At 41.2% G+C, this 24,764-nt stretch overlaps 1 protein-coding gene across 1 annotated transcript in view; it reads right to left on the reverse strand.

Moving 5' to 3' along the window:
* Nucleotides 1-24,764, reverse strand: part of ASXL3 (ASXL transcriptional regulator 3) — a 131,975-nt gene that overhangs the window by 89,680 nt on the left and 17,531 nt on the right. The window contains exon 2 of the mRNA XM_066625327.1: nucleotides 6,430-6,512. Within this exon, the coding sequence (XP_066481424.1) occupies nucleotides 6,430-6,512 (83 nt within the window). The remainder of the gene's footprint in view (nucleotides 1-6,429; nucleotides 6,513-24,764) is intronic.

Consider the following 24,764-nt stretch of genomic DNA (forward strand, 5'->3'; position numbering starts at 1 on the left):
GAGAAATCGAACCTTTAGAATTACTGTCCAGAGATTTTACTGCCCCTCTTTGTCTTGTGTTTACATTTAGGAAGGCACTTATAAGACAATCACTTTGAAGCTTTCAAATACACTGGATAGTATCCATTTTCTGCATCTCCATCAGGTTTGACCAAGAACAGCACAGCAGATGCATTTTTGGTTTTTGTTGGTGGTTTAGGTTAAGTTTATTCTCTTAAGCTTGATTTCTTGATAGCATTTGTATCCTTAAACAACAGGTGTTGATGGTTCATTCAGGGGTATAGTGAGGATAGATTACACTACAGATCTGCTTCCTCTCTTCTTTTAGAGAGGGAGTAGTGTTTACAGCTGGTTACATGCCCTGGCAACTGCTACTACTGCTCCTCCTGTGTCCTAGCCAGCTCCAGCTAACATCTCCTTCCCATGCTCCTGTCTTCTGAAAAAGCAGAGGTCAAAATGGAAGTGAGGGAAGAAATGTAGAGACACTTCAACAGCCCACTCTAGTCTCTCCTACTCCTTTCCCATTCTGGTCTTTGCCATTTCAAAAAGCAGATGTGCAAGAAGATGGCAGTGGCAGAACCTGGCCAGGAGGATGTGGAAGACTGTAGAGGAGCAGTGATGGCAGCTCCTCCTGCAGCTGCCTAAAGTAAAAGAGCAGACAAACAGGGTGGGTTGGAGAGAAAGTGAGGCAGTGAGAGGACAGGGGTAGGAAGGGAGAAAGTGAGAGGGGTAAGTGGGTGAGCGAGCAGTAGAACAGCAAGCCAGCAAGGGAGAGAGAGTGAGATGGACAAGAAGGGCTGAGAGTGATGGAGGAAGTAATGCACCCTGAGCTGTAAGAGTATATATTGAAGTGTTCTGGGTATATACTGAAGTATTCTGATGTAAAGGATACCCTCTGTTGCATCAAGGCATCTTATGTATTTTCTCCCCTTGCAGTTTCAGAAAACAAAACTGTAAGTTGGGTTATATTTGCTAACCACCTCAATTTACCTGCTATCTGCAAATCAGATTGTTGTCTTTTATATTATGTGGTTACTCAACGACACCCCCCCTCTCTCTCACGCGCACACACACACACAACTATCAGGAGGTGGTTAACATGTGTCAAAGAGCTCCTGCACTCAGAAACTATCACTGGATGTATTTGTGAGGATGGGGAGTGATATAGATTTTAAGGGTTAACCTAACTTCTCTTCAGCTAAGAAAAACACTTGAAATTAGGAGCCAAAATTGTGACTAGTTTTCTGTTAACACCAGGATAGAAAAAGTCATTATGTCAAGATGACCTGCAGAGAGAGAAAAACATGTGCATCATAGCTTTCCCAAAAGGAACATTCCAGGGTCTTATGTAATCAAAGTTGCAGGCCAGAACTTCTCTATACATGGCTAACAGACTTCCCAGTTAGGGCTGGAACCATGCACCAGTATGCCAAATAAGGAGAGGGAAATTACATGTATATCACATGGGTCACTTGTTTGTGACAGAGTACAAGTAAAGGAGTTTTGGGTGTGGTTCAGGGAGAAATTAACGATCCACCATAGGGTAACTTCGAACCTGTATCCATCCTAATCTATTCCTAATCTGTAAATAGCATGTAAATAAACTTTCTATACGCTTGTAAAAGAGTCTATGTCTGCTTAGCTTTTGACCCAGAGACCAAGTCCCAGAAATCTCTCTATCAGTTGGCTGACCCAGATGGGACTCTGGTTGTTTTCTGCTAAGCAGTTAGAAAAACAACAACAAAAAAAAAAAACCCCAAGCAACTTAAATTGAAAAAGACGTAGGATACAGGATACGTAGGATTCTGATGATTTCTCCCCTGATTGCACATGATGTCTACTGGTGTGAGTGGTGCAAGCAGGTAAGTGTTGTCTAAGTGTCTGTCTGTCTGGTCGACCAGAGGTTAGAGGTTACTGCAGTGGAGTTGCTGCAGTGGAGCTGCAGTGGAGTTGCTACATGAGGGTGTAGACCTCATACAACAAGGTAAGTACAGGGTACAGTAGGAGCTAGTCTACAGCAGGAGCTACAGAGGAGCTACAGTACAGAGAAGCTACACAGGAGCTACAGTAGGTACTAGTCTGGTACCTTAGGTAAACCTTGTTGGGTAAATAAGGGCCCTTGGGGACAATTGTATGTATCCCCGGTGATTTTACTGTCTGGGTAAGGCAGGTTCCAGTTCTAGGTGGCTAGAACTGCGGTGAAACAGGTGATATTGTCTGGGCCCTTGTGTGTAGTAGACATACCTGTGGGAAAGTTAGTAAGCAATCTTTAATTAGTGCTCACTGTCTTTTTAGAGACAGAGAAAGAGAGTTTAAATTTGTAAATATCAAAGTGATTCAGTTAAAGCAGAAGAAAACTTGCTGCTTTGTTATTCAAGTAGTTTTGTAATGAAAAGTTCGCTTTAGCAGTTGGCAGGTATCCTAAAACAGTCAGTGAATCTGCTTCCTATCTAAGGCTGTGTTGTTTTAAGCCAGAGTGATTTAATAGTTATAACAGAGCTGTGTGCTTTTGTGTGCTAATTTAAAAAGAATATGGGGCAAAGTAAGAATTCAGGAGCAGCGAATACGCGGAAAGTTAAGTTAAAAGGGACAGTGTGCTTATTGTTGATCCAACAATGAGATCTAACAGAAGTAGTACCTGAAGTGATAATGCTGTCATGGCATCTAAAGAAAAGAGAGGTAAGATTGTACTGTAAGTGTACTGGCAGTGTTGGAAACCTCGGAATGGAAAGAAGTCTAAAGTAAGTATAAAATGTTTAATTCTTTTGCATGTGTATTAGAGCTGTAAATTATAAGCATGTGTAATGTGAAATATGCTATTTATAAGTATAGATGTGTATAGAGTGAGTGATATGTTTGGGGTGTTTGAAGTCCATGGACATGTATGAAGGTGTAAGATTTTGACTTTATGCTGCCTGTTTATTTCATGTTTCTTTGTTTCATGTTGTCTATCACATGTGCCTTATCTCCTATTGTCTAAATAGGTTATATAAACTTCTCTAATTCCTTCGGTTGCAATTAGTGCTTCTAGTTGACTGGTGAAGTCAGCTAAGTTAACGGCAGTGATTTTTTTTAACAGTGAGTGGTGTCACTCCAGTTTTCAGCCTGGCCAGGCGGGGGAAATCTGAGTTAATTTCCCTGGTTTATAAATGTATGTTTATTTTTTTAGGACTTTAGAAAGTCCTGAGTTTTTTCAGTTTAAATATTGAAAAGATTTTACTTGCAAGTAAAATAATGCTTAAAATAATTTTTTAAAGGCTGCACCACTGTCCTAAGTCTTGTATGCTTGAAAGGTTATATATGTGCTATATAGTACATATATAGGGTCAGATGTGCTATACCTAATTGATGGTGAACTGTTTTGCTAGGCAGGCATATTGAATTTTCCCAAAGGAAAGGTTGCCACTTTAATCCAGCTTCCCTTACCACCACCTTCGCTCTCTTGTGTCTAATATTAAATTTTGCAGGTCCTTCTGTTTTTCTGGCACCTCTTCTGTCTCTGTTTTTTTTCTGTGTTTTTTTTTGTACTCCTCTGTAGTATACTTAGTCTCATTCCCAGGGTTTAGGATGCTCAGAGTTGTTAAGTCTGAACCCTAGAGCCCTCAAAGATCCTTGTTCAGTAGTATTGCCACCACCCTATAAAAGCCAGTGTCTCAGTCCAAAGAAACCGAGACCCTCTAGGTTTAACTATATCCCTTGTAGGCACTGAGCACTTTCTTTACTTAAAGTCTCAGTCCTCAAGTTACTAGTCCACAGAAAGGATTTTGGTAGCTTGCTGAACGGCAAGGCAAAATTCTGAACTTTTGTTCCCAATAAACAATGAACCAACATGGTAAAGGGATTTTTACTTGTTGAGTACCTAGGTTGCAAGAAGTTGCAAGAGCAGCAGATGATGGAGGTGTCTGAAACCCTTAAGGACAGAGTTTTCCCTCAGTGGGGCTAAAAGCAATTTGCAAAGCTATCCCCTTGGTTTCCCCTTCCCATTGGAGGTCTACAGTTGCATTCCACTCTGGTAAGTTCCTGGCAGTCTACGGAAGTGTCATCTTGTCACCTTCTGTGGGTTGTAGGTTACAGGAAGCTAGGAATGCAAGCCCCTCTGTGTTGCTGAGTTACTTTGGTTCAGGCTTTGCAATGCTACTAAGTCTAAACCGTACACCCTCCTCTGCTAACTGAACCTGAATGAATCTCATAGTTGTTTGCAGTACTGCAGTAAGATCTGTCTTGTCTTTACCCTGGAACGCAGACTGTTGTAGCCCCTGCCTGCCTTGCAAGTGGCTGCATCTCTTCTGGCTTTCCTACAACCATGATCTTGGGTAGGAAGTGTCAGTGTGGGTGAGCCATGTTGCTAGGTAAGTGATGGCACTGGTTTTCTTTCTTCCTATGCTAGATGCATCTTTGTACCTAACCTGGTTACTGATGAGATTTAAGGCCTGCAATATGCCAGTGAGTCTCTGTGTTCTAAGAGAAACTGATGTGCAATTGCATACCTCTCTGCAGTGAAGTATCCACATTTTGATAGAAAGAAAAAAAAATGCTAGTCCCCTAAAGTTGGTTAGCTTAGCTAGCTCAGCTGATGTTTCTCAGTCCCTGCCCTGTTATTTCTGTGCCTGAGTCCCAAAACATTCCCTCATACCCCGGTCCTCAAACCCAGATTTTTCTACAGCGTCACTGTTATAAGCGCAGCAGCAGCCAGGGCTGTGGTAGTGGATTGCTAGCAAGTTCTTGTAAATGGCTTTGCTGTAAGGATGAGGCAGTAGCCCAGCTAGAGATGGTGAGTCAGGTAGCTGTAGGCAGCCAGTGTGAGAACTAAGAGGCACCAGCAAGGTGAAGCCAGCCACCAGCAGTGCGATCAATGCAACATTGTGCAAGTGAGCTATGCAGTAGTATGCCTAGGTGTGTAGAAACTTGGAATGACACAAGAATCCAAATCCCAACAGGATCCCTGCAGAGAGCAGGGTGGCCCCAAAGGTGACCCCCACCAAAGTTAAGAAGTCCCACCAGTAGATTCTGGACTGGGACCAGCACCGCACACGCCCAGCAGTCCAGAGACCCTCGTAGCTCCAAAGCCCTTTCCTAGCATAGGGAAGAAGTAACAGCGAGGAAACCTCTGGAACGCCTTTGTGCTCCAAGGACCCTGAATCGATCCTTTCAAAGCATGTGTCTAATCCCATGGCAGCTTCTTTTCTAGCTGCACTCTGAACCTGAGTTCTGTACCCAGTCCCCAAAGACAGTCCTACTTCCTTTCTTATCCCTTAGAATTCTTATCCCTTGATTTCTAGGCAACAGAAATTCTAGGTTTTGTGGTTCTAGAAATTCTAGGTTTTGTGGTGCTAGAAATTCTAGCACCGCAGAATGCCCCTGGTGGCCTCTCTCACCAGGCCAAAGTGACACAAGAATCGTGCAAGATCTTGCACAATGGTGCTGCTTTGACAGGGTGCCATGACTGCACTGCTGGGGCAGGGATTCAGGGCTCTCAAGGAGCAATCAGTGACTGCTTCTAATCTTCTTTTCTGCAAAGTACTATATTACTCCTCTTCTATTAAGCATATATTCAGTATTAGGCCACTGGGCAAATGGAGATAAGGAGTATTGTACCCAGGTACGCCCCCCCCACCACCTCAGAATGCCTTAAAAGGCATAGAAACGTAACTTCTGGTTTCCAGGGAAAACCAGAAGTAGCATTTTTCAGCCATAACAGGCACACCGAAGTCCACAGAGGCTGCGGGGGGATGTGTATGGACTCTGCGGGTTTCAGAAAGCCCTCTGGAGGTAACCGGAGCTCTGGTCAACTTCTGAAGGTTCAATTTGGGACAAGTTTGGCTCAACGCAGATTCAGAGAACCTGTGTTGAGCCAGATCTGTGAATACATAATCTGTGAACACAGAGGCCCCAACTTTATGTAGCCGGCAGGTCTTAACTTCTGCATATGAAAACCCACTATGCAATAAACAGATACCAGTGCGTCCTAGCAACTTCATCTGGTGATAAAGTTGTGATCCAGTCTCTTGACTTGAAGATGGTAACCATTATTTATGCTTTCATAAGACTGTGCTGTTGAAATATGTTTTGAATGAAGCTGGCCTTGAAGATTGTTTGGAAGTTTTGTCTTTGTCCAAGTCCCGCTCTTCCAAACAGCAAGAATACATGCATCAGAAACATATGCTCGGAACCAAAAGGCAGGAACAAATGCTATTATCTTCAATTAGATTAGGATTACTTTTGGTCCATTTGGGTCTTAGTCCCTTAGCAAAATTCTTTTTCTGCCTATTTCTTCCATTTGTAATGTTAGTCAAATATTTAGATTTCCTCTGTGGTCATTGATAGGCCCACAGAAGAACTCCAATGCATTATTTGTTGATTACGAACAGCACATCAACCACTAATTTTTCCCCCAACTAAGTTTTAAAATATATATATATATATACTGACCTTGTTTCTTTCAGCCCCTCTTTCTGAATTACTTCCAATATTTGCTTTGCAGTCATTGGTGAGTTCGGATGTTTTTCCAATGCCTAAAAAGAAATATATGTGTAAGATGATAAAAAGGAATTATTACATGCATTTCAACAATTGTGTTGTCATGCACTTCGTGAAATATTTTGCTTAGAGTGGGAAACCGTATTGTCAAGGCTAGGGCTTTCTATCAAATGCTGAACAAGCAACTGTAGCTTATAATAAGAATTAAGCTGATAATCACGGGCATCAACCTATTAAAAAGCAAGGGAAGAATCTTACATGGCAGTGAACTAGAAGCATGAAACCTATTCAAGATTACTAGTGCAAAGTCACTTCTTTCAGGTGGGGGAAGTAGATTTTTGCGACCACTTGAACAAGTTAAGGTCACTAGTATTGCACTTGCAGAAAACCCTTCTGTTTGCAATAAAGGGGCTATTCTCAGAAATAGCTTCAAAATTTAAAGATGTGAAAAATTATTAATATGAAAAAAATCAAAGTATTACAAAAGCATCATAACCTGTTGCTGAAATATACTTTCCAGTTCAGCTCAGTTTTCCACTCCTTTGCCTTCTATGAAGAAATCCAAAAAGCAGTCCATAATTCTGCTTAACTAGTTTGATCGTTTTCACTTCCTTTGCTACCCTTTGCAGTTAGCACCTCCTCCATGTTTTTCTTCTCATCTAAACACCAATCACACGGGAACTTAAACAACCAAGCACATCCAGTGGTGGCAGTGTACACGGCCTCTGATCATATGGCTGAGTTTTCACTATTATAACCTACACATCAACATGAAGAGTTGACAATAAGCTAATCACTTCGAAGTTGCTCTCCTGGTAATGAGCACCATAACAACTATTGACATGAACACAAAACAACTGTTCACCAGGAACTATAGATGCTAGACCAGAACTTACTAAATGTAAATAACTGAAGAACAGATCAGAGATTTTTTCATTAAGTGCCGAATGTAGCTTCCCAGCTCAAGTGGGCTAGTGAAGTACAGTACCCCCTAGTATAACCATGCTTCAAGGATGCATGCCTACCATGCCCAGCCTGTGCAAACAGATCACTTTAGAGTATGCTGAACTGACAAAGCTGCAAACGTAATTTCCTAGCATTTGCTGTGCTTGAAAATCTGAAGATTAGGATGTATTCTTATTACCTAAACTCTAGATGTAAAATTTTGCTTCCACTGAAATGACTAGTAAACAATTTAACACTGGCTGCAGGAACAAGAAAATTTGCCATGAAGCATTTTTTCCCATACCATTCCATTCAGGTGTGTGCACCTATCTCTCTTGTTGATCACTAAAGTTCCTATCCTCTGCTTTTCAACTTACAACACAACATACCAGTCCATTACCCAGCATAGTATTCAATTACAGTTCAGATCTCATTCTGTTGAAAGAAAGGGGAGGAATCCACAAATTAAAGCTGAACCAAAAGCTCTGGGAGTCAAACCGAACTTCCAAAGAAAAAAACATCATATTAAAAAAAAAACAAACCCAAAAAGTTAGTTTTATACAGAGCAACGTACATGTAAATTGGGTCTACAACCTCAACAAAATTAAAAAGAAAAGATTTATAAAAATTAGAAGGAGAAAGATGAAATGAGGGATAAGGCAAGAAGGAAGAAACTCAACTGAACTGGAAATACTCCAAAGTGAGTTGGATTCAAAAGGGTAGTAGGAACTATACTGGACTGGACAAGGCTATGAGGGATAGTGGGTATGCTCGAATGTGGGGTTACTCACTGTGGAGGACTCCCTGTTTCTCTTCCCGAGTACAGGCCCTCAGCACACCTGGGCAGCTCCTCCCTGAAATTGAGAGAATTTGGGTAGCCCTGTCCCTTACTCTGTGACATCACAGCCTATTCTAGTATAGAGGAAGTGGTAGCATCAGGTGTTACAGCACAAGTTCAACAGAAAAGGAACGACAATTTCATGTCAAACCTGACGTTGGATACAAGAGAAGGAGGGCGTAAACTGAACTGAACTGGTGGGGAAACAACGGGCAAGACGCAGGAATGAACACAGAAGATAATTACAAAGACACAGCACAAACAAAATGAAGCTGACAAAGCAGTATGCACCACACAAAGATTTAATCAAGCCCACAAGGCAGCATTGCAACTGCCACAGGAGGAATCAAACAAGGCAAGATACAAAGGTATCCCTGGTCTTGCAGTGTTAAAAACACTACAAGTGAAGGAACAAATAGATCATTGTGTGTCAATTGATCTAGCTACAGCATATATACTAGCGTGGGACAGAATGTCAAATATGTTGCTAAATGCAAAGTTTTATTCATCCAGATCATCTTCTCTCTCTCTCTCTCTCTCACACACACACACAAGTGTTGCTTTCTCTCAGCAAGAGGCAATTTCTTGATCTGGATTTTTTTTTTTTTAAATTAGGAAACAATATGCATTCTAGGGAAAAACGAAGGCACATCAAATTAGATGTTCTTACAACATCTCAACCTCACAAAAGTTCTCACCAGGTACATCAAATGAATTTTTTCACAGACAAGCAAAAGTTTAGTAGCCTAATGCATTGCTTATGGGAAAAAAGTAAAGCACAAGATAAGTACTCAGTGATTTTCAAAATAAGGCTGAACTGGCTGCCACAGTACAACACAATATTGGAAAGGTGCCTTGTAAATGACCGACTGAAAGGCATAATTCCCGTCCCATCCTCTCCACTACCTTTTCACCTTTATGTTCAATGTGTCTAAAAATGAGGAATTATAACCTAAACACAGCTCATTAAAAGGAGAAAATCACCAAGATAATAGATTAAAGCAATTTTTTCTTCATTAAAATAGATGAGCAAAAGAAACATTCCTTCACACACACTTCATTTTAATTAATACTGTCAATTCATAACCTTACTTTATAAACATCTATAGAAGTTTATTTCTTTATATATTAAAAGAATTCATCTATATTATTACTCAGTTTTGAATCAATTTAAGGTTCAGTTCAATTAAAAATATTTGCTACACTGTATCCTTTTGCTACATTTGTATCCTTTTACAACCAAACAGATGACATCACATGCTTACATAATCAAAACTGTTTTAAAGGTAACCAGGATGAGAAATAACTTATAACAGCAACTAAATCTTTACTATCAACCAGCAAATAAATATTCAATAATAAATAACTTAAAGTAACTTGCAAAGTTATTTTAAATCCAGTTAAAGAAAATGTTATATATCTTATCTGAAAGAACAAATGTCCTTTAAAGATAACCTGTAACTGGGCACTTTCTCAACAGGTGCTTCTCATATTTAAACAGGGAGTTACTCTTCACTCCTGCGCAGTGTCTTTTCTAGTGGGTTTTGCTGGTGTCTCATCTGTTCCTCTTTTTAGATTGTGAGCCTTTTTGGGACAGGGAGTCATTTAATTACTTCATTTTGTCTGTAAACCACTCTGAACTTTTTACTGAAAAGCAGTATACTGTATAAATATTAATAATAATCCAAAGTAAAAAAAACATATACCGGTCATTCTGACCAGTGACAGCCAACATATGCAACGGCTGCCATTAGTTCCTCTTCAGCACACACACACACCCCAGCCTCTGAAGCTGAGGAGAGCCGTGCTCCACCTCCAGAGGCTTATTTACAAGATATGGGAGAACCTAATGATCATGTGTGCTGCCCTTTCAGCAGTGACCCCTCAGCAGAGCTCAGCAGCAGAGAGCAGCTTAGTGGTCTGGGATAGCACAAGGGCCAGATAAAGAGCTTCTGTGGGCCACATCCAGCCCACAGGCCTTACAATTGACACTCCTGAAGTGCAGGCAGCCTGAATGCTTGAAGAAGCTAGGCTGAACATTAACAGGAAGCAGGAAGTTAACTGCCCCAGTAATGCTGGAGTTCAGTAATGCTCCACACTCTCTGCGTCCATTCTCTTCCACCCATCTGCTCACCCACATGCAATTCACCAATAAACAAAGATCTCTCTTTTCCTTAAGATAAGGCAATGACAGCTTTCGTTACATTTATGGTTGTGCCTTATGAATTCCATAATTAAAACTATCAGCTAGGGGAACAAGACAAGCCAATTTTTGATTATCAAAAATAGAGGACAATTTATACTTAAGCCACAGATACACACTCAGCATCACTGATGAGCTTCAAGAGCCTCAGGCCCAAACCTACCCAACTTTCCAGTGCTGATATAACTGTGCCAATGGGGCAAGCACTACATTCTACAGTGGGGGGGGGGCAGTCTTAGAGGCCTCCTCAAGTTAAGGGAATGTTTGTTCCCCTACATCAGGGCTGCATTGCGGCTGCATCGGTGCTGGAATGTTGGATAGGATTAGGCCCTCAGTCTTTTGCTCAAACCCAACCTCTTATATACAATCCTAGTTTACTTCATTCTTTTTAATTCTTAGATCACTCTCCCCTTGGGGACAGGAAACAAATTTGGAGCAAATTCATAAAAATTCAAATACAAGCATCTCTCACGAGAAACAAATATCAGTTAGGAAAGAACCACCCACTTGTCCAAAACCACAAAATGCTTACCCAGATAAAAAGATCTTACATTGCTTTCAGAATATGCTTAGGGTTTGTTTGAGAACTGGAAGAAAGGAAAAAAGAAGAGTTCTAAATCTGGATACTGTTCCCTTGCCATTCAGAGGTTGCCATCAAGAGCTCACTCTGGATTTATACCAAACAAGAAAGAGAGCAATTTCTAAAATATATTGAACTGAGGTCATTTGGACTTAAGAAATTTCAACTCAATTCAAGAAATTTCAGCACTCTGAACTGTATTCCAAATCATTTAGGAAGATTGTGCAGTTTTTAAAGCAATAGAGTGTCGTTCTCCTGCAAGATCAGGGCAGCTGTGTTGTGCATTATCTGAAGTACGTACATTATCTGAAATTTTATAAGGTGTTCCCACACACACACACACACACACAGAGTTGTTTGCAGTCATCAAATTATAAGGTACTGAATGCATGAAGAATAGCTGCTGAATAAAATCTGAAAGAAAAAATTCATAAGCTAATCCTCAGAGAAAGCAAAGGAAAACCTTTTCAGATGCTATCATACTGTTTGAAGATGAACAGCAATGGATCCAGGAGGACTCATTACTAGTCTGAATGACTAGTGGAGGCTGAACCCCAACAGTAACTGATTATTTAATTGATTTATATCTGGCCTTCCTCCCTAAAACGCACCCAAGGTGAATTACAAAAATATTAAAAACATATAGAACTATAAATTGTACATAATAATAAATTTAAATGTATACCAGTATATAGAAATACAGTATTAAAACCAACCAGCAATAAAGCAGCAACTATAAAACCATCAGTCAAAAATAAATTAAAACACTAATAGAATCACCTCAAAATACTTTGCTGAGGTCAGAAGGCTTTTTGGAAGAGAAAAATATATAGGCCTCACTGGAAGGCTTCTAGGGAAAGAGCAGCTCTTAGCCCAAAGAGAAGGGAATTCCATAAGAGAGATGCCACTAACAAGAAAGCCCTATCTCTAGCGACCATCCTCCCAACCTCTCTCAGTGGTGGCACATCCAGGAGGGACCTCTAAGATGACCTAAGAGAACAGGCTGGATTACACTGAAGCAGGCAATCTCTCAAATACACTGGTCCCAAGTCATAAAGGGTTTTAAAGGTCAAGACCAGCACCTTGAATTGGGCCCAGAACCCAACTGGCAGCCAAAGTAGCAGTCCAACAAACAGTTGACCTCCAGCAACCACACAAGCTGCCACATTCTGCATTCTCTATGACACTCCATCTAGCATAGGTTCATATGGGGCCAGTTCAGATGTTATTCCCTCTCAAGGAGCCCCATGTGACAACAGATTCACATACTCATGTTAAATGTAAATGTACTCAGTACATGTTCCTCTGATATCCAAAGTCAATTTCTCCTTCAGCACAACATACTTTGTCCATACTATATATTTTATACCCTGAAATAACTGTATCTCCCTGATGTTCACTGCTCATTAAGTCTTCTGAAATTCCCACTATGCTTTTAATTCTTTGTTAATACTAAGCACTCTAAAAGCACACCTAGGCATGTTAACCCAGAAATAAGCTCCATTATCTTCAATGGGGCTTACCCCTAGCTCAGGGCCCAATCCTATCCAATTTTCCAGTGCTGCTGTGCCAGTGGGGCATGCACTGCTTCCTGTGATGGGGAGGCAGTCATAGAGGCCTCCTCAAGGTATGGGAACATTTGTTCCCTTGCCTTGGGGCTGCATTGAGGTTGCACTGTTGCTAGAAAGTTGGATAGGATTGGGCCCTCAGTGTGCAAAGGACTGCAGCCCAATTTCCTATCTTGCCTTTCCTGTGCAATCTGAATTGCCATCACCCCCTATTCTATCCACCACTTTGCAGACATAGTAGAAGACATTGGAACATAACCCTAAGGCAGGGGTGCCCAAACCCCGGCCCTGGGGCCACTTGCAGCCCTCGAGGCCTCTCATTGCGGCCCTAAGGGAGCCCCCAGTCTCCAATGAACCTCTGGCCCTCCGGAGATTTGTTGGAGCCCGCACCGGCTCTCAGCATGGAGATGCAACTGCTCTCAGCATGAGGGCAACTGTTTGACCTCTTGCATGAGCTGTGGGATGAGGGCTTCCTCCACTGTTTACTGTTTCACGTCTGTGATGCAGTAGCAGCAGCAAAGGAAGGCTGGCTCTCAGGGAGCCCCCAGTCTCCAATAAGCCTCTGGCCCTCTGGAGATTTGCTGGAGCCCGCACTGGCCCGACGCAACCGCTCTCAGCATGAGGGCGACTGTTTGACCTCTCGCGTGAGCTGTGGGATGAGGGCTCCCTCTACTGATTGCTGTTTCACGTCTATGATGCAGTAGCGGCAGCAAAGGAAAGGCCAGCCTTGCTTTGTGCAAGGCCTTTTGTAGGCCGTGAGCTATTGCAAGACCTTCATTCATTCATATAAGTTCATCTTTAATATATTCATTTATGTAAACTTATGTAAATTTATTCAAATTTTAAATGTAAATTAAATTTTTTTTTCAGAGAGATGATGTGGCCCTCTTGCCAAAAACTTTGGGCACCCCTGCCCTAAGGTATAAGTCATCTTGAACCAAATATTTTTTGATGCTTGGTTTTTGTCCAAAAGTCAGTTTAACATCTGCTATTTCTCTTTTGGATTTTAAGCACCAGTAGTCCAATTTCATTGCAATTCAAGTGGAATCCATCTCTTTAATCATCTTCATGCCTAAAATATGTTCCTGCCTTAGTTCTACTTGAACACCATTATACCACACTGGCTCTCTAGTACCTCAACCATCCACTGTCTAGTCAGTTGGGAGCATGGAAAGAAGCATTTCTGAAAACACTATTTTGGAGGCTTGAAACATCTTGCCTAATAACCTAATATTTTGCTTTCAACATCTCTCAATTACATTTCCAGTGTCCATGGTATCTACATGCATCATTATCTGTTATCTAGCTGCCTAAATTTTTCATGATGTGTTTCCAACCTTCACACCAGGCAGACAACTCACCATCTGGTCAACACATCACAAATTCATTTATCTGCATTAGCCTGTAAAGCTCTGCAATAATTCTGACTCAGAAAACTATATTCTGAATTGGGAGGGAAAATATTGCAAAACAGTATACAAGACAACTGACAAACAAATGCCTTCACAATCCCAATATAAGCTCAGCACAATATGGCCTACTGGATTACGTTATATGGCCACTCACTGTATCATCTTCTTCATCATCCTTTGTGCATAATAATTTACTACCCATATGTGTTTGACATCTGACAGCCCAATCCTGTGCATGTCTACTCAGAAGTAAGTCCCATTAGAGTCAATGGGGTTTACTTCCAGGAAAGTGTGGCTAGGATTGGGCTGTGAGACTACTATTTCAAACCACACAGACATTATCCCAGCTCCTCTACTACACCAACTTACACCAGTATAATGGATCACTGTACTGAACAGCATTGCCTCCAAAAACAATAAAAGGCAGTTCCAAACTTAGAATTTGCACTGACAATATTCTAAGTTTGGAACTGCTTTTCAGCCACTCTCAGTTTTTATAAATGAAGTGCCTCCAACTGGAACATTCTTGTGCCTAAGGAGAAAGACAGACCATTATTGGAAAATAAGATAGTTTCCCCTCCCCCTTATGGGCTGTTGCCAGTTTCCATAGATATCCAGTGATATGTTCAAAGCAGCAGAAGCTGAGTGTGCACACAGAGATCCCTGTGCAGTTCAATATTTACTGGTGTTCAATAGTTCAATATTCACTGGTGGGAGTAAATTCAGATATATTTGCCTTCTTACCTCCCTCCATTGAAATAAATGGGAAACTCCCACACACAACAAATTTGTGAGTACAGCTAACACCAACACAGCCAAACCATTTCAATATGCCTATTTAGTTTACACATACCTCAGTTCCTGGGGGGACATGTTTATTAGAACCTTTTGGGTCTCTTTAAAACGCTTGCATACGGTTGATCTGAAATTCAGAAGATGTGAAGAAGGCTATGCTCTGATGACATCACCCAAAATTCACACACATAGGGAGAAGTCGAACTGTAATGGAAGCCCTATTCACACCATATACATGCTCATTTGCACTTCTGCAACATTTGTTTGGACATAAAAACTGAGTGCACCTAGACCTGTACGTATATTTGGGGATTCTGCAAAAACAACAATCCTCAACCATGCAGACAGACCTCCAGTTTGTTCATGCATAGACACACAATGGTATGGATATACAAGCAAACATGAAAAATCAAGACTTGGCACATGATCTTCTTCACACATTTTCCCTTATGTAATGAGGACTCATGTCTTTTAGATCTGAACATCAGAAATAACCAAACTTCAATGCCAAAAAATTAAATCAGAAAAAAGTACCTAGAGTGGAATTTGCTATGCAGACTCAAAAGTACTTAATGAACTAACTTTCTACAAGACTTAGATAAAATAGCATATAAAAATAACTTGGAACATTGCTTGCTATTGTATCTCAGGTTGAGCCTCTGGCTACCTACAGAATCAAGAACTGAAGGATTAATATTCTCCAAAAGAAATGAGAGAAGGAGTACGTAAAAGCTGAGGAAGAGAAAAAGACTGCTCAAATGGTGCTTTAAAAAAACCGCAAAATGCTACATTTCCTTTTCTGGGCAGTTTTTACCATTTGGGTGGATATTCAAGTTTGTAAGTGAACAGAACGGTGAAGTGGTGTGATAAAAGTCTATAGAAGAAAATATTTTCAAATCATATAACGGCAGTTTCATATTTTCACTACTGAAATACTAAACCTGATCTAGGAGACTCTTATTTACAAGCACATTGCATTAAAACAGTGGGGTTTCATTTCAAATAAATTGCCAGGATTCACACAGCTACTTTAGGCATGCTGTGATTTTGAACAAAGACCTAAGAAACTTGGTTCCTGAGGCAACCAACACGAACGAGTGCCTTTATCTTGCCAACCAGGATAAGAGGTGTAGGAGCAGAGCAACTGAAAGGAGGGGGACCATAAGTCACACCTGATTTGTGGGGTCAACATGTGCTCCAGCTTCCCCTTTATCTGCTGCCAAATATCTATCCACAGACTGAAATGTGGGCACCTTTCTTACTGCCCAAAAAAGTGCACCAACAAACCCAGATCCAAAGGACTGTGTGAAGCCCCATATTATTCTCTCCTCTCCATCATTTGGGCCTTTCCAGGTCTCCTGCTATATTTTATTTATTTATTTTTTCACATTTTTATACTGCCCTTCCTCCAAGGATGTCAGGATGGTGCTCACAGTTCTTCCCTCCTTTTGTCCTCACAAAAACTCTGTGAGGAAGGAGAGGCTGAGAGATAATGACTGGCCCAAGTTCACTGGGAAAGCTTTGTGACTGAGTGAGGATTTGAACCTGGATCTTCCAGGTCTAAATCCAACTCCTGAACCACTACACCTTTCTGACTGATTCCTATAAATTGTTTGAGGGTGCACACACTTAAGAGTGTGTAGATGCTAACATTACATCTACCTTTCAGAGGAAGATGGTAGTGTTTTAATATATCTGAAATATTTTTCTTTGCTTCAGTTGAGTGATGAGTTTACATATACAGAGAGCTTATTTTGGTAGTATTGTTTTTGCTGACTTCTGTATTCAACAAAAACAAGACTACCAAAATAAACTCTCTGTATATGTAAACATCATTTACTTTGTTCAACGTTTAATAATAGAAGAAGCTATAACAGAAGAAACATAATTCCTACCAGCCTGCAAAGGTTAACCTGAAAATATAGTACCCTAAGATTTTCCTTTACACCACTGGTCTGTTAAAGGTGGCTATGCTTGACCATCCTACAGTCTCAGATCTTGATATTCAATCTTATTTACAACTTGGAACAGAAGAGTGCACCCTTCTAAGTGCTGTGTGGCCCTTATAAAAGGCAGCTACAAAAGCTGTGCATGCTTTGGGTGGTGCAGTTTTTCAGGAGACAGAGATCTGAATCTGAATATGATTTCCTGAAACTGCCCTTGATTTCATTCATCATGGAAGCCTCATCCACTGATGTCTCAGTTGCTGTTTTTCTCCACTCAGAGTCCTATAGGCTCTCTCCTACTTCTGCTGCCCTCAAGGCACAACAGTGTTGAACTCTTGGTCATTAAGTAATAGAACTGTGACATTGTATCACTAGACAATTACTTTTGCTTGCTGATGCAGACCAAATCTATTACTTAAAATATTCAGAAACTAAATATGACAAGTCAGGGTTCTGAAGTAGAGGCATGAACTGCGGGAATGCTCCACACATACACAGATGCTTTTACGGGCTGTCAATGGTATTTTGCTACGATTATTAAATGTATAATGGTTAGTGTCATAACAAAGATCAGCCATCATGTTATGACATTTATCTTCATAAATGAGGAGAGGAAGGGCATCTGCAAATTATTCCATTGCTTGCTATGAGACAATAAATGTCATGGGAGATAAATCAGTATGTACCCTACGTGAAAGAAGATACAGCACTCCAAAGCATGGGCATACTGTTAAAGTGACTATGTGTCGAAACAACTGTATTATCCACAAATGTACAACTATAGCAGGAACTACTCACACAAAATCTCAAACAGGAATAAAAATGATGTCCCAATATAAAAAAATTAAGGTATGTTAACTTTGTATAATTCATGCAGTTCTGCTCTTGACAACTTCACATTTTCCTCAACCTTTTAAAGTGCATTATCTATTATAGAAATAAGATCATCAAGATATATCATCCTAAATATCCTACTGAGTGACTTGAAATGCAAATAAATCACTAAGAGGTGATAATAACATACCAAGTTCTTGATACAGAATGCTGTGGCACATGAAGATAGGCAAAGGCTGCACATTTTGGAAAGACCCTTTTATGGCCAGAGACTAAAAACAGGAATGGATGAAAACAAATGCTTAGGAAAGAAGCAATGTGCCTATCATTGTGCAATGCAACCATACAACTGGCATTATTCCATGCTTAACACACTTAGGATGCAATCCTAACCAACTTTCTAGCACTGACATAGCTGCGCCAATGTGGTGTGCACTGCATCCTGCGGTGGGGAGGTAGTCAAGGGGGCCTCCCCAAGCTAAGGGCATGTTTGTTACCTTACCTTGGGGACTGCATTGTGGCTAAGTCAGTGCTGGAAAGTTGGTTAGGATTGTGCCTTTAAGCAAAGTTACTACCCAGGGCTCACACCTGTCACCTGGATCTGAGATAACTCCCATTGGTTCTAGGGAGAGGAAAGAGAAATAGCAAAGGTGAGCACAGACAGAGCTGGGAAACAACTCTTTAGAGGTTATTACATTTATAAATGTGCACTTATAAAATGTAACAGATGGCAAACAGTGACCATTGGAACACTATTTAAGTGATGCATACAGAATGTTATTCAACAGCAGGTTCATTCAGTTCCATTGTACTGGGCATAGCAGCCTTTGGAAAACGGAAATTTTCTGTCAAGTCCACCTTCCTGAGAAAGGGCACCAGGATGAGGTATCTTGTTATCTGGTGTGCTCCCTGGAGCATTTGGTGGGCCGCTGTGAGATACAGGAAGCTGAACTAGATGGGCCTATGGCCTGATCCAGTGGGGCTGTTCTTATGTTCTTACTCGTATGTAAAGATGCAGGAACTCAATTACTACCCTCTCAATCTCATTCCAACTCTCTCTCCAACAATGGAATTATATTCCACATTAGAACAATAAAATAGTTTCCTTCTAGATGTTCAAACATTAGTTTATTTATCTTTCATTAAACTCGGGGAGCAAAATGAATACTTTAAAATAATTAATCTTACTAGCAAAATTCCTATGGATTTCAGTGGACTGTATCATATATACTTACCTGTAGCACAGACAATATATATAAAATATAAACAATACATATTTGCAATGACACACATGAAGAACTGGGGTGCGGGGGGATTTAGTTTGGCATCCTTCAGTCTCGGAAGACTATGGTATCGTGCTCTGAATAGTGGTTCTGGAACAGAGTGTCCTCTCCAGTGCACGAAGCCTGGGTAAGGTAGATATGGAGGACAGACTGTTACCCATGCAGCAAATCCCCCCTCTCCATGTCCCTGAAATGGTCCAAAGGAAAGGCAGAGGCCAATACGGTTGATTCCAGCGGCGTCGCAGGAGTTGCCAGAACGTGACTGTGTTCAGCAATGAACTGCCTCAGGGACCCCGGCTCCGGATTTTGCCTCGAGGTTGACTCCTGAAGCCTCTTCCATAACTGGATGTAGCCACAAGACAGTGGAGGTTTGGGATCAGAGTTTTCCTTCTCTCAGATGAGCTGTCTTCCCAGGCTAAGGAGTCCCATCTACCCGGTGGCTGTTTAGTCGCCTCTTACGACAAGTGCAGCCAAACTGAGGGCTTATTCTTATCCCCAGCCCCCAGGGGAAGCTCATTCGTAATTGGAAATGGAAACATTTCCATTTTCTCTAAAACGGCCCTTGGAGGAAAAAGACTTTGAGAAAACTGAAAAAAGCTTTCAAGAAATATTTTCACAGAATGATCGGTTGAATTATGTTTATTGCATTATAGAGCTTTAAAAAAAACTATTTTTAAAAGTGTTTCTCTAAAAACATAGTTCATTCTGTTTCTGTATGGCTGAGGTCTTCATCCCATTTCTAGTCCCGCATGATAAAATGCACCCAAAAAAGTGATTGTGGTATAATCACATGACAGCCCACCTGCTGTCATGGTCCTGGGCAGTTCCAGCCTGCACAAAGCTTGCCCAGAGCTTCTGTGACATCATTGCCAAGCACTTCTGCCACCCAGCTGATTGGCAGTGAACCCGCCTGTCAACTTACAGCTGCTGCAGCTAAGGCCGGGAACAGAGGTAGGGATGGAGCTCGGAGGGATAAAAGGCAGAGAGTGAGGCAAGCAAGTGGAGTGTGGATGGGGAAAGGAAGGAACCAGTGGGGAGAGGCAAGAGATTGGAGACCAAGAGGAAGAGTGCAAAGAGGCCTGAAAGGGGACAAGAGAAGGGAGCAGAAGAAGGAGGAAAGGGATAGCAGCTAGAGGCTTCTGGGGAGGGGGCTGAGCCCAACCATCTGGACCCTCAAAGAGGAAGACCAACTGGCAGGGAGGACAGAAAGACTCTTTTGAAGTGAAAGGGCCAAGATAATCCAACTAGCTAATCAGAACTTGTGATTTCTATACCATGGCCCCAATCCTTTCAGGCTCCTAAGGCCTCCACCTGAATTTAGAGAAGCAAGAGTTCCGAGTCAAGGGCAAGGAAGGGTGATGTAACCCATTGTTTGTGTCAGAGTTCCCCAGTCGGATGTATTTAAATTTATATTAAAAGAAATATTGCTCAGAGAAACCTGGCCTACTCCACTCTGATTTCCTTCACATCCTGAAGATGTATGGAATGAGGGGACAGGTGGTGCATCTGCTGCACACAGTGATTATGGTTTGTGTTTGCAACTTTGTTTGCTTTCCCTAACTTACAACTGGAAAAAATAATGCTCGAAGCACCTAAACATGCAGCAGCTTACCTCCAGCATGACTATTTATAATTCATAATTATTCTTTGAACTAAAAAAGGATAGTTTTTTACTTCATAAATATACAAACAGTACTGTATTATATTCTAGCTCCCAATTATATGTAATGCATTTCATATTCCTAAAACAGTAAACAAAGTTTAGGTTTGACAATTCAGTCTGTGTTGCATATTTTAGGTTGTTGTTTTTTTTCCCCTTTACACCAAAATTTCCATATGTTTTCACCTTCTAGTTTTCTGCCACGGGGACTTTTAAGCCTTTTATTAGGTGTTGATTTCTATCTATTTTATGTATGTGGATTGCATCCTGTGGGGCACATAAGGAAACAAACTTCCCTGCACCCCAAAAAACTGACTGTTGTGGAGTCAGAGGAACCAACAGCTTATGCCACCAGAATGCTCATTCTGGCAACATAAGGCCCTGGATCAGACAATACATGGGAATACCTGATCAAATGAAGATTTAGGGAGCAATCCTAACTTGTGGGTCCATACTACATCCAGTGCAAGTTTGGGGCCAAAAGCAGCACAACCCGAGGCAAGGGGAAACCTTTCCCCTTACCCTGGGTAGTGCTACAGCAGCCCCAATGGGTCTACTTGGATCTGCACCACCTGATGAGGTGGTACAGATTCAAGCAGCCTGGAGCTGTGCCATGCTGCCCAGGAACGGGGTCAGGATACAGCATTAATGCAGGATCCTGGCCCCGCCTCCCGCCCCTGGGAGCACCTGCCCTACCACCTCCCCGAAACGCCTCCCTTCTGCCTCCTCCCTACCCTCTCCACACCTTCCCCAAGACTCCTGCATTGGCCGAGCTTAGCCAACGCAAGTAACTCTTTTACAGGGGGCCCCATCAGCACAGGGATGCCAGCGCACGTTTGTGCACTGGCCTATCTCCCCTTTGAGTGGCACAAAAGTGCTTTACAGCACTTGCGTCAGCCCAAGTGCGGGTCTGGATTTGGCCCTTGGTCTACATTTTCTCCCTATCACTTTTTAATTTTTGGAGGAAAAAGAATAATGTAAACTGAGACTGGGCACAATCCACCCCATGCATGAAGCACCCAACTCACACAAAGTGTTTGTCACGTAGAGAGAGACAAGCACACTTCTGCACTGTACAAGGATAGTGCCAACTCTATGAACATAAAACTAGGGTATAACACAACATTCAATCCACTTCCCACCCTTCTCAATCTCAACAAATCTGTGTGACTTTTTGTTGTGTGCAAGTTGGCCATCAGGGAAGGAGGGAATGGGAGAATCCCCTGTTCTTAACAGGATTTTTGTTTTTTGAGATTTGCTCCATTTATGTTCCTTTCACATGTTAGAGCCCACAAGACTGTGCTCCTTACTTTTGCTTTTAAATACCCCTTTCCACATATGAGACAACTGTGAACTTTGAACTCTGTGAACTGTGAACTCCTTACTTTTGCTTTTAAATACCCCTTTCCACATATGAGACAACTGTGAACTTGCCAGCTGCTGAGATATTATTTAGTTGTAATTACTTCTTTATAACCAGGGTGGTTTTCCCCCTTTAATTTAAGAATGCTCACTAGGACAATGTTTGAGAACTCCTAAAGTGAGTCATACCTAGAGCACCTCAGCCAACTCATAAGGAGAAAATAGATAAACTTCTAATTTTCTTGAATTCATAAAACCTTTGACCCAGTTAAGATTAGATACACACAGACAACATTAAAATGTACATGGTATTTATATGTCAAGTTTAAGATGAACTTCCTAGACACACACACACATTCAGTAATTGTAAAACAGGAATGGCTGACTCTTTTCAACCTCACATTGTAAAGAAATGACACATGTGCTGCCATGCCAGACAAGTACAAAGATACCCTGATAAAACAAATCTGAGGAAAGCCTATGGCAAAAAAAATAAAAAATAAAATAAAAATATAGATCTTCAAAGCTGCCTTGATTATGGATCAAAGAGAAAGGCCATCAAAACCTTCTCAAGCAGCAGCATTTCTGCATGTCTAAAGGAGAATTAACTTAGAACAAATATGGAAATAATAGGAGGTCTGTGTTAAGCCAACAACAAAGAAGTCCTTAATGTAGTAAAACAAAGTCAGATCAAATTCCCATTTTATAGCAGCATGAAACTCCTCTCACAATAGTTTAAATTCTATTTATAGTAGCAAGAGTCAACACTTGAGAGATAAAAGTCACAGAGATTAAAGTCAAAGCTTTAGCTATACATAAATTATGATCCTGATTTTTGATGTCATTTGTGGCCTTCAAATATGGATGCAGCGTGAAATATTCCCTTACCACTATATGATTTAGTTCAACTCTACTATCTCAGCAAAACAGAGATGAAATTGCATTCATCTCTTTGAGCAGGTTTGAGCAGCAAGATATATGAAGGTAAATGTGCAGATTCTCTCTCTCTCTCACACACACACACATACTTAAACCAAACAAACCCAGTTGCAATTAACAGTTATCTTGTAGCAAAGCTGGAAGATGCTTTTATTTTGCTTATTGCTTTTTTTATTTTGATTGTGTGAGCGTAATGATCTACTCTCTACTACCTTGGAAAGAATGCTGCTGGAGAAAATACTAGTGACAGAGCATACATTCAGATTAGCCCAGGGATGTCAAACTAAGGTCCATGGGCCAGATACAGTGCACACAAGCTGTTTATCTGGCCCACATGATAATTGGCTGTCCTAGTAATGCCCTTTCAGCAGTGCTGCTTCTGCTGACAATATGGGAGGGAGAGACAGAAGGAGGCCTCAGTAGGCAAAGAAGGCTACAGGGGAAGGGGCAAACCAAGAGGGGTGAGAGACTACTGAGGAGCTGGAGAGTCCAATTATCATGCAGGCTATCCTTCTACCACCAGATCTCCCCAGCTGGCTCGTCTTCCTGGCTCTCTGGGGCACTGCCATCTTGGATTGCACAAGATCTTGTGCGATCCTCATGCTATCCAAGACAGTGGCACCTGGAAGAGCTGGGAAGAAGAGGCCTCTGTGAAAGAAGGGCACCATGACCATGGTAAGTTTGGAAACTGCTGCCCTAAATGCTCTGACTGGATATATCCACAGCACCCTCCATCCAGCTCATCCACCTACTCACTCGCTATATCCACCTGATGGGTCTACCAGGACACCAATTTTGCTTTGCAGCAAGCAGGAAAACAGGGTGGACAACGGAGTTGGTCAGGGAACAAAGCAGGAGGTTCAGCATCTGCAGCCTGTCATTGCCCCAGAACATTTAAAGATACAGGTATTATCTCCAGGAAAGGGCAACTCTCTTTATAAAGGCAGGAATTCAACAACACATGACACATTCATCTTCGTTTGCATGCAGTCCCATAGTCATCCACACTCATTCATTTCAAGTTTACATCACCTACCATAGCAAACTAGCTGTTTTATTAGTCCAGGAATGCAAAAATGTCACTTTCATTTTATCATATACATATTGTAGATGGAAATTGTATGCGATAATTTAAGACAGAGACCCTCATGCAACCCAGGGGAAGCAAGCAAAATGCTCAGAGTTCAACAGCATTTGTATTCACAAGTGAGTCAGCAAAGGATTACATCTTTATGGTGAAAAGTCTATACTGCTTGGGACATTTGCTGAACAAGTCTTACAGAAAAGCTTTGCTATACAGTGATGGCATTGTAAATATTTCCTTGAAATATATATAATCACAACATCTTTGTCAATTTTGTCTTTATGAAGGAGTGACATGAATGTGAGAATTAGACTTTTATTATTAAGAATATTTAGATACCACTGTTCAATAAAATTGTCCACAAAGCGGTTTATGTAGCATGAATGAATGAATGAAGTATTTCAAAAAGGAATTATTCCCCAAAATGCTCACAATATTAAAAAATGCAGAAGAAACACCAGCAAACAGTCACTAGAAAAGATGCTATGCTGAGTGAATAGGGACAGTTGCTCTCCCCCTGACAGATTTAGCTGATGTCTCTAAATTCAAACTCTTGAAGACGATCATGAACATGTTTGACAAGGTTCAATAACCTGAAGGCAGAAGCAGTACAGCAGACAACCAACTCCAAAGAGAAATAAATCATTTAAAGTTAAAGAACTGTTATGTGGCAATTCTTCTGACAGAGAGACAGAATTGTGATGGAAAAAGAGGGAAACTCCAAAATCAGTCTTCCATTATTTCACAAGGCATACACAGACACAAACTGTTTAAGGCTGTGGGTTGGGATCTGATTTTTGGTGGGCTGTGGGCCCACTGAGGCCCCTGCATGGTAAAA

Source organism: Tiliqua scincoides, chromosome 4, assembly GCF_035046505.1.
Source record: "Tiliqua scincoides isolate rTilSci1 chromosome 4, rTilSci1.hap2, whole genome shotgun sequence".
NCBI lineage: Eukaryota > Metazoa > Chordata > Lepidosauria > Squamata > Scincidae > Tiliqua > Tiliqua scincoides.